At 37.9% G+C, this 11,358-nt stretch overlaps 1 protein-coding gene across 1 annotated transcript; it reads right to left on the minus strand.

Annotated features, from left to right (window-relative positions):
* Positions 1–6,586: 6,586 nt before the first annotated feature.
* On the minus strand, positions 6,587–11,311 carry MRPL50 (mitochondrial ribosomal protein L50). Its single transcript, XM_046646698.1, has 2 exons — positions 11,197–11,311; positions 6,587–8,888 (listed from the first exon to the last, which is right to left on the minus strand). The coding sequence occupies exons 1-2, from the start codon at positions 11,286–11,288 to the stop codon at positions 8,504–8,506; spliced, it is 477 nt and encodes a 158-aa protein (XP_046502654.1). The 5' UTR covers positions 11,289–11,311; the 3' UTR covers positions 6,587–8,503.
* Positions 11,312–11,358: the final 47 nt, after the last annotated feature.

Consider the following 11,358-nt stretch of genomic DNA (forward strand, 5'->3'; position numbering starts at 1 on the left):
GGGATTGTGAATTGTAAAAAACTATCTTAAATCTCTCCCTGGTAATGGAACAAAAGCTCAATAGCACCATGCAAACTTTGAAAAGAAATACTCCAGGCAGAAGTAACAGCTTAGCCTCTGTGGTACTCCAAAATCATCGTTCCTAGATACATTGACTGCCTAGCAAGGAGAAGCTTATGCAATCATTGGTGGAAAATGTTGCTTCTATGTAAACCAAACAGGACGAGTAGTATCTGACTTAAATCTGTTAAAAGAAAGGATTAATATTTTTCATCAGATAAATGAAGCACAGACATTCTGTTGGATTGATCTATTCCCAGGGCTGAGGGACTGGTTAATGGGATGTGGGGAAATGTGCTTCAATTTGTTCTCTTCTGTTTGTTCATCCTCATTCTAATGTATGTTCTCTTCTCTCTTTGCAGTTCTCTTATCACTCAGTTTCTAACCTGCTTTCTCTCTCCACAGCTGCCAGCTCAGCTTTCAATGCATGAAAATTCCAGGGAAGTTTCAGAGGAGGGAACTGTTGGGGCCTAGGACAGGCTGCCCCAAAATATCTCATAATGGCATATTGATTATTTTGAATTCAAGTTACGTGAGAAACAGCTGATGCAAAAAGGGCATTTTGACCCTCCATTCTCTGTTCCCTCTAAAATCAGAAAATAAATTTCCCATGTGAAAGGCACCCTCCCTGCACCAGGAGGTAGAGAGACACCTTTATCACCCAAGCCAGGGAATCCAGGACCAAGAAGCCTGTATAAAAAACCTTGTTACTTTTTTACTAATTTATTACCCCAAACCCAAACTATGTTTAAATTATTTACTAATTAAGCACCTAAACCTAATTTTATTTGTCCTGTCAAATCCTCACAAATGTATCATTTCTTCAGGTACAAAAGATATGTAAAATGCCTACTTTGTTCACTCTCTGAACATCATTTTTTATGATCTCCCATGTGCACATATGAAATTGTTTTTTCTCCTGTTAATCTGGTCTTGTGTCAATTTTATTATTAGTCCAGCCATAAAAACTCAAGAGGGGTGGAGGGAGGTAATTTCCTTCTCCCCAGCACACTTATACTTCTTTGCAAATGACATCACTTTTTCCTTAATATCCCTGGTTTATTACATTTCACCACCAGAAAGCATCACTGAACTGTACAAATATGTACGACATGTAGTTGTAGGGGAGGAAGACATTTCCTCTTCCCAAATGGGGGTTTGTCTGGCTGGAGAATGAATTAAATTCACACGAGACAGAATAGCAAGAGAAAATTAAACAAAGCTTTATGAGGAACCATGGCCCGGGGCCTTTCATCCCGAAGGAAGAAAGGGCACTGAAGAAGTGGGGTGCACAGAGTGGTTATATACCCCCAAACAGGGTGTTTCACATATGTTTGAAATGTCCCTCGCACAATAGTCACGAGATTGCCCTGTCGGCACAGTGCTTGATGGACACAGCAGGTAGTGGTCTGCTATCTCGGTGGGCATAGCAGAAGGCAAGTCGATTGTCTGGAGCTGGGCGGTCACAGGTGAGCGCAGCAATCAGTTCCTAGCCTAAGGAAAGATGCTTAATCCTTAAAGAAATGCCAACGTTGGGAGGGGGAGGGAAGTCAGTTACAGGAGGTTACCAGACAAGCACAATAAAATGCAGATTTAAGTCCTTGCCTTTGGTATTGATTAAGAGTTTCTAGAGAGAAGGTCATCTCCTTTCTTCTTCCTGGTACAGAGAGGGAGGTAGCTTTTACAGATAGAGATTTACCTTACAAATGGAAATGTGTCCTAATGAAGGGCAAGTTCCATTCCTCAGAGCCTCCTTGCCTGTCCCAGTTTATCAAAAGCAATCAGCCTCAAATAATCCTGATGCCAAAGAGACATATCTTGGGGTGGCCATTTCCAGGTCCCTACATAGTCAACTTTCAAGAAATATTTTCACAGAATGTAACTCTAACCTGTCATTAGACTTACATTAAATTAAAATCATCCTTCAAACAAAATAAAAATAGGAACATAATTCAGCTTCCCAGACTAAGAGAGTTTCTTCTATAATTTTCTAGGAAATAGTCTTTAAAAAGAGGGAGAAATATTAATGGGGATGGGGAAGATAGAATAATGAAAGGTTAACAAGTAACTTCAGATAGCCTTTCATTTTCCCTCAGAAATATAAATTCTGGCTTGATATGCTCATATTCACAAGTCACTATTGATGTCCTTTCTAAACAAAATCCGAGTCAACAGACATACCCTTATCTGAGCACTCTGGGAACCCCACAGCTCTCTGAGATTATAAAATGAGCAGAAAGACTGTTTGTCCTCATGACCTGCTAAATTCCAAACACTGGAGTTAATAATCCGATTTATCTCTCATTCAGGAGCTGAGATTTTAAACCATCTCCAATCAACCGAGAAGAGAGAGCTATGACAACAAGCCAAAGTACCTGAATTTTTCCTCTTGAGCCCTCATTTCTAGCAGTAAAGGAAGAATGACACTACTTAGAGTTGTTCTGATGGTCAAAACCTCTAAGATGTCTTTTGTAGTCTAACCGAGCTAACGTAAGAGAAGTACCAGTTAGTGCCCACTTCTTACTCTAGTTTCCTATTAACTTTAGAAATTTATTGAGTCCTCTCCTATTTTCCCTCTTTTCATTCTCTACGTTCTCTAAATCTCCTGCCCTTGGTGATAGCCCCTACCTTTCACTCATATATTTTATTAGTTTTCATTATAAACAAGTTGCTTGACCTCTGTTGGTACCATTTGGGGATATCCTTCCTCTGCAAATAAAGTCAAGGGCTTGGATTTACCACCCAAGCGTTCTGAACTAGCTGAGAATTACAAATGTGGCCACAGTAACGGGTAACAAATACTTTTTCTTGGGCACAGTTTCTATTTTCAGAATTTGGATAACCCCAAATCTCCCCCGATTCCCTCCTGCTCCTCAACTAATTCACAGGGGCTCCTGAGACAGCTACAGAATGGAGCGCTAGTGAGATTTTACACGACAAGAAAATAAAAGCACCATCTCCATAAAATGATCAGCCAAATACTCCATAAAAAACTTGAAAACATAAGCAGCTAACTTGCGATTGACTTTTGCTACCCATAAAACTGATTAAGAATTATTAAGCGGAATACATAAAGAATTCCTAAAAAATTGTATTTATAAAACTCTCAGTTGAATATGAGAAAAAGACAGACACTTTATGGAAGAGGAAACACAAGTATAAGCATATGGAAAAAAGGCTCAATCTCATTAGTCATCAGAAAAATGCAAATTAAAATCATACGGTATATTTATACCTATAAGATGGCAAAAATTTAAAATTCTGAAAATAAGAAGAGTTGGTTAGGAAGTGGGTCACCAAGACTCAAGCTCTGCTAAAGGAATGTAAATGGATGCAATCACTTTAGAAGGCAATTTGGCATTATCCACTAAATGTGACAATATGAATAACTTTTGACCCAGCAATTCCATTTCTAGAGATATACCCAACAGAAATGTGCACACAAGTACATCAGGAAATACGTACAAAAATATTCACAGCAGCATTTTTCAAGATATTAAAAAACTAGATACAACCAAATATCTATTAACAATAAAGTGAATGAATAAATTTTGGCATATGCATACAGTGGAATACTATAAAGCAATAAAAATAAATGAATCACAACTACATGCAACAATCTAGATGAGTCTCACAAACACAATACTGTTAGATGACAGGCATAAATGAACTCACATAAATGAATCTTATAAATTTATATGTGCTAAACTAAAACCATAAGGCATACTTTTAGAGTAAATCTTTGAACAAAAGTAAAGAAGGAATTACCAAGAGTCAGGATTGTGGTGAAAAAGTATCAATATAATTCACATTGATAGATTGCAAGTAAATGGATGAAAAATAACATAGCATGCAACAGTAAGCATAGGAAACTCAAAGTGGCTATACTAATGTCAGATAAAGTAGATTTCAAGATCAAGAATATTATCAGAGATAAAACATAATGATGACAAGATTACAAAAATCACAAATCCTAGGGCGGGCCCCATGACCTAGTGGTTAAGTTTGGCACACTCTGCTTCAGCAGCCCAGGTTCGGTTCCTGGGCATGAACCTACACCACTCGTCAATGGCCATGCTGTGGTGGCAACCCACATACAAAATAGGGGAAGACTGGCAACAGATGTTAGCTCAGGGCAAATCTTCTTTGGAAAAAAAAAAAATTCATAAATCCTAATCATGAATTTCAAAATATATGGAGTAAAATTTGACAGAATTAAAGGGAGAAATAGACAATCTCATAATCGTGGTTGGAGAATTTAACATCCTTCCCTCAGTAATTAATAGAACAACTTGACACAAATCAGTAAAAGCATAGATTTAAACAATACTATCAATGACCTTGACCTAATTGTTATTTGTAGAACCCAACAACTTCAAGTGCACATGGTACGTTCAACAAGATAGGCCATAAACTTCACCATAAAACTAGCCTCAATACGTGTAAAAATATTGAAATTATAGAATATTTTCTCTGACCACAGTGGAATTAGAAATTAATAAAAAGAGAGCTAGAAAATCCCCAAACATGTGAAAATCAAACACACTTTTAGTAATTTAGTAATCCATGGGTCCAAGAAGAAATTACATCAGAAATTAGAAAATATTTCAAACTGAATGATAATAGGGATACAATATAAAGAAATTGTAGGATGAAGCTAAAGCTAAAAAGGGACGTTTATAATTTTAATGCCTTACATTAGAAAAGCAGGTCTACAATCAATAGCCTAAGACTTTACCTTAAGAAGCTAGAAAAAAAAGAGGAAGGTAAACCCAAAGTAAATGGAAGAAAGGAAATAAAAGCAGGTATCTATGAAATAGACACTACACAATAGAAAAAAATTAACAAAGACAAGTTAGTTAAGAAGAGCAACAAAATTGATAAACTTCAAGCTAGCCTGATCAAATAGAAACAAGATAAAATACAAATAACAAATACTCAAAACGAAGGCGGGCTCATCACTGCAGATCCAAGAGACATCAGAAGGAAAATAAGAGAATACCATGAACAACTTTATGCCAGTAATTCGACAACTTAGATGAAATGAATAAATTCCTTGTAAAAATACAAGTTACTGAAGAATTGTTTCAAAGTAAAGGAGATTAAGTAGAAATAACGACAAAACACAAAGCATGAACCAGGATTGAATCCTGGATCTGGGGTGAAATTGTTACGAAGGTTATTTCTGGAACATTGGTGACATTTGAATATGAACAGTATATGATTAGTGTTGCATCAGTGTTAAATATTTTGAATTTAACATTTCAACGATGGAAAAAGCAGAAATGTGACGGTAGCTGCAGTCTGCTACTGTACAACTAGGAATAACATTGGAATTCTGTGGAATCAGAGGTTAATTTGAGAGATTACTTTTGATTCCAGAAACCGTTCAAGTAAAAACTTGAGGACTTTTGCACTGCAAAACAAGCTAGTGAAATGGAAAAAAGGTAATTATAGGTAAGATTAAGTTCAAGCATGCAGATACGATTGAGTTCAAGGTACTTGTCACTTTATACTTTAGGATACACAGAACCTATGCTAGTGGGATTACCAGTCAAAGCAGCAGGACCAACTTGTCCATTCCCAGCTTTACAGTCACTAAATTTACACTGGAACGACTTCCATCTCTGAGTGGAAGGGAGTGTTATGGCAGACCAATACTCAATGAACTAGAAACGCCAGATAAAAAAAGAACATAAAAACTGATCATTTAAATATCCAATAACAGAAATATGGGTTGAATAATTATACAATATCCAGTTTTGAAATAATAAGCTATTAAGCAAATTTGTTATTCTCAAGACTATTTAAAGACAAGCAGAAATGTTCGTTATGTGAATGGGGCAAGGGGACATGATGTCACAGAAAATTTTAAAATACAGGAAAAAAGGTTTTTTTCATTTAGAAATATACCAGAATGTTAGGTGATTATCTGAGCACTGGGATAGAAATGTTACTTTTTGGCTTTCCGTCTTTCCCAATTGTTAAAAAAAAATGTGCTACCTTTATAATCAGAAAAATCACGTTAAAATAAAAAAAAACCAGATGAGAAGCCCTTTTTATGCTGCTGGAAATATATATACTGTTTATAGAAGACCAATTTCTACTAACTCTGAATGTCTATTTTGTTAGCAGGTTTTATGTAAGCATACTTGCTGAACTCAAAAGCCCAACTAAGTAAAAATTATTGATAACTTTTACATAGCAATCACTTAATTTTTTTAAATGTAAACGTTCTATAATAACATCACACGTTTGGTTACCTCAGTAAACCAGTTAGAAAATCTAAGTTAATCTTTTCAGGAAAACTAGAGGTCATTATTCTGACCTAGTTGTTGTACTGGACTGTGAACCAGCGACGCCCGCTAGAGTTCCTGAGGGGTGTGCAGTTTCCCTCACCTGTTAGCTAAACTCTCCAGGACTAACTCCTGTTGCAGAGGGCAGTATTTATCTCCCACCTCAATACCAGAATCCAGGGTGTCAAAGGATCAGAAACAGCCAAAATAAAACCAATGAACCAGCGAAGAAATAATTAGTAAAAATTTATTGTCCACACACCAAAAAGGCAGTTTGTAAACCAGGAGCACTCAAACCAAAACATGGAATGAGGTTCAGGGGTATATTGTTACAAAGGAGCTTAAACAGAACAGCGAGAAGACAGTGTCTCCAAAGTGACTGGAAATTATGCTAAATTCAGGACTGAAACTAGTTTTGTCTGCTCAGGGAAGCTTCAAGGCTGGTCTCCCTCTGCCTTTGATTTTAACAAGGGACATGTTACTCAAAACGTTATCAGCATCACCTAGGAAATTTTCAGACACGCAGAAACTCAGGACCCACTCTGGACTGTGGAACCGGAATCCGCATTTTTGAAAGATCCCCAAGTGATTCATCTATGTATTAAATTTTGAGGAACACTGCTCCAGGCTACAAAGGAGTACCTTCTTCCAACTTAACACTTATGTGAAGCCCGGTTTTGCAGTTCTCCTGCTGAAACCAAGTGTTTTTCCATCCTGCCCTTACCATCCCTTACTTCCATCTTGCCCTTTGCACACTGTTCTGTCTCCAGGTTGGAAGTAAAAGTTGTGTGGGAAATGAGATAACCAAATCCTGTACGTAAAATGCAAATGTTTCCATGCTGAACCCTTTGCACAGAAGCAAAAAAGATCTAACAGCTCCAGCGTTCAACTCCAGGGCTCTACTCTGGCACTCCAGACTTCTGAAGTTCTTAAATGTAGAGGTTATTGAAAATCTGACTGCCTGCTGATGACATTTATAGAGCATGACTGTATTGTACCTAATTTTTCTAATAAATTATTATATACCTAACTGACTTTTGCCCTCGTCAAAGCAGTCACCTTGGCAAAGAGAATAAATGAAATTTTCCTTTGTTTAAAACCTATCACTTTTCTCTCAGAATTATTAGAGCCAAGATAAGAAATTCCTTCTTCTTGTCTCATTACTCTGTAGCCGTATCTAAAGTCTGATAAAAAATAATCCCTAATCACTTCCTCATTTAATCATTTTGTGATTTAGAACCATCTGGTAACTTGGTATTCGAGTAATATCCACAAAATTAGTACACCAAAGTCTGCAAAGACTTACTACCCTAGTGGATACTCACAGGTACTCAAGGCCACTTTTAAAAAATTACAGAAAAGATAAATGGTTTGAAATAAACATCATCTCCTTTGAAGAGAATATTCATTGAGATATAGAATCTGGCATATCTCTTATTTAAAAGAGTCAGCACTTAATAGTTGGCATATATTCTAATTTTTTCATTATTTATAATATTTAAACTAAGGAAATGATAAGGCAGAATAGCAAATTTCACCTTTAAAAAAATTAAAACATACAACTCACTTCAAGAAATCTACTTTAATTCCAAGAGACTCATCCAGAATGAACAGTATCATTTTCTACTATTTCTCCTCGTGCAGTAAAGCCAACAGTGAAACAACTTTCTATAATATACAATATAGATTTTTATGTTTCTTTTAAAATATCTCAGTTTCTTTGTCTATGTACTATATATAATACCATCTTAGATTTAAGAGTTCTAACAAAATTAAAACTTTTTCTTGCATCTACTCTTTTATGCCTATGAAGAATAGAGACCACACCCGAACACATAATGGCCTCATATCTTAAACCCAAGTTAACTAGTGTCTTCTGGAGAAGAAAGGTTTCATAAAATATTAATGACTTGATTCCATAAAAAAACAAACAAGTACAGCAAGTGTGAAAAAAGAAAATCCTGTTATTTGTCAATTCATGATAATATGAGGGAAAAAAGAGACAATGCCTTCTTCTACAGAAAATGTGGGTTTAGAGAACAGTTCTGATAGGATTTCACATGGTCAAGTATCCAAAGGTTTGATAAGCAGCCCCCTCACTCAGAGGGAAAAAAAAATGATCTCAATGTGTTCCTCTTCTGAATTGCTCAGTAACCCCAAGTGATTTTTAAATTGGGAGGCAGATCACTGGCAATAAGTTCATCAAATTTAGACCTATCCTGAACAGGCACATTATAGAAATCAAGAACATCTCTGACCCTGCACATCTGATGAAGCCTAGAGTTAGGCACTGCATGGCCCAAGTCATCAGCTAAACGCGCCAAGAAATTGAACTTCAGACGAGCATCTTCCAGGGAGATGTCCTGCCACCTGCTGGGAAGAGATGAGCCAAAAACCTCCTTGACATGAGATTCCAAACGACTCTGGAGATCTTCAGGTGGTATGTACGCTCGGCTTCGTAAGGGTGGACACACTAAGATAGGTTCTTCCTTCACTTCTTCTGTGTTCTCAGCCACCACTGGCTTCTCTTTCCTGAAATGATCAAACAAATATGTGCATCTTTAGTTCACTGCATTAATGAAGTTAACAAGTTGACAAACACCAGACTTAATCTTGCCCATCAATCTAAATCGACAAATAATTTGCACACTTACTACTCTTCTGGGCACTGTGGAGAGAAGAAAGAATAAGACGGGTTCCAGGCCTTGGAAGCTTATAGTTGAATTGAACTGGCACAGGCAGAAAACAAAAGCTCATTAGATTCTACACGCTCTAAGAATTCCCATGGATGGGTGAAGAAAGTAAGGTGTCTGTCTAGGATTCTCAGTCCTCCAAGATCCAAACCCAATCCGCCTCAGTAACCTCATCTCCCCCTAATCTATACACCCTCTATGCCCTACCCAAACTAAACGACTGTTTCCCATTTTCCTAACGTCGACTATATTGTTTCCCATTTTCCTAAGGTCATGTGTTAGTTCAAGTTATATCCTGTCTGAAATGCCTTCCATCACCACCAATTTCTCACTTCCCCTTTAAGTTCCAGGACAAAACTAGTCTCTTTCAAGAGGCTTTACTTGATTTCCCCAACCAAATATAACTGCAAGTTCCTCTGATTTCCTATAGCACTTTATATTGCTCTTAGAGCATATCGCATTCTACCTGAGTTTTAATTTTATTTACATTCTACTTGTCTTACTAGATCAGGGTTTCTCAACCCAAACATTACTGACATTTTGGATCAAATAATTTTGTTGCGAGATGCTGTCCTGTTCATTGTAGGATGCTTAGCAGCATCCCTGGCCTCTACCCACTAAATGCCAGTAGCCCTCCTGTCCTCCAGTCATGATAACCAAAAGACATGGTCAAATGTTCCTTGGTGAGCAAAACTGTCCCCGGTTAAGAACCACTGTGCCAGATTAAGAAGTCCTGAATACAGAGACCTGTTTTACTGATTGTAAGGTCCTTTGAAAAGTGCTTGAATAACTATTGTTGAGTACATGGGCCAACGTGAGGGAATCTGCCTGATACACCATTTCAGTGCTTAATGAAATATTTGCTCATGAACTGACTCCCGTTTTCCAAGGAGTTGGCATCGGATTGGGACTGGTCATCTGCACAGATAGAGGAAGCACCAGAAATGCACGATGTCTGGACAAGAATATGGTTTGTAATGCTACTCCTCTTTGTCTACCCAAAGACTCTTCCAGAAATGTATCCCTCTTTCTGCACCGATTCTTTATTAGCTTCTCCCCATCTACTAGAGGATCCCCGGGGTACACAATATGTTGTAATATCTTCCATCTTTAAAGAAAAAAATTCTTCATGGACCTCATATTCCTTCCAGCTTCCTTTACAACAAAACTTATCAAAAGAGTTAGTTGTGTATACTTATAGTCTCTACTTCCTCACCTTTCATTTTCTCCTCAAACTACTCCAGTCACATCTCGTCAGAATGAAATGTAATCCATTCCTTCCATCTCAGTAATCTCTTAAACTGCTCTAGTTTTCTTCATAACTTACCACTTTCTGAAATTATATTCTACATTTGTTCATTTTTTCCTCCACCAGAACATATGCCCTAAGAGGACAAAGATTTGGTCTGTCTCATTAATAACTGTATCTCTAACACCCAGATACCAAGCATATAGTAGACTCTCTACAGATATTTGCGGAATGAATGAATGGAACACATTTGAAGGAGCTTTGAGAAATAATAACAAACACTGACCAAAAAAGGGGGGAAGCTAAAAAATACCTGAGCTGATAACAAAAATCCTTCTGGACTAAAGGAGTTCTTGTTTGAAATCTGAATGTGTACATTGTTCCCTGAGGTTCCCACAAATTTTGATATCCTAACATATCTGAATCAGAGATTTACCTTCAAAAGCTTCCACACAGCGCTGTGGGAAAAGCAATGGATGGCGAGTTAAGAGACCTGGGTTCTAAATGGAGCTGTGCCATTAACTTGTTTCGTGGCTTTTAGCAAAATATTCCTCTTTGTGGGGCCTCAGTTTCCTCACAAGTCAGAGGACTTAAGCTCTGAGAAGGGACTTTGTTTCCGCTGCTGTGTCCTACTTAGGGAAATGCTGGGCCGGAGCAGGCGTGTAACAACTCTGTCGAGCGACTCAACGAATGAACAAACGAACAAAATGAGGAGGCTGCACTTCATCCCTGAATCTTAGAGATCTCAACACTCAAAATCCTAACGCACTTTCTCAGCCGCAAGCCCAGGGTCCTGTCTTAATAGCACCACACTCCCTTTTAATTCGTCCCTTCATCCTGCTTACTTTCTCTCCTTACTTTCCGTAAATGTGACCCACCGACTACCCTTCCGCTTTACCTGAATCGAGACCAAAATTCTCTGCGGGGCGCCCCTGAGACTATCCACGTGAGGCCTCTTCGGGTAACGCCGGACACCCAGAGCGCCGCCATCTCCGAGGGGAGTTACAGACCACAGCTCCGCCCCCAGCCGGCAGTGACGCACCAAGACTAGCCAATCGAG

This window comes from Equus quagga, chromosome 1 (assembly GCF_021613505.1).
Source record: "Equus quagga isolate Etosha38 chromosome 1, UCLA_HA_Equagga_1.0, whole genome shotgun sequence".
NCBI lineage: Eukaryota > Metazoa > Chordata > Mammalia > Perissodactyla > Equidae > Equus > Equus quagga.

Bases quoted from the DNA above. Each gene is read 5' to 3' on its own strand.
- MRPL50 (XM_046646698.1), bottom strand. From the start codon at position 11,288: ATGGCGGCGCTCTGGGTGTCCGGCGTTACCCGAAGAGGCCTCACGTGG. The intron at 8,889-11,196 runs GTAAAGCGGAAG...TGATCATTTCAG, and splicing joins GAATTTTGGTCTCGATTCAG to GAAAGAGAAGCCAGTGGTGG.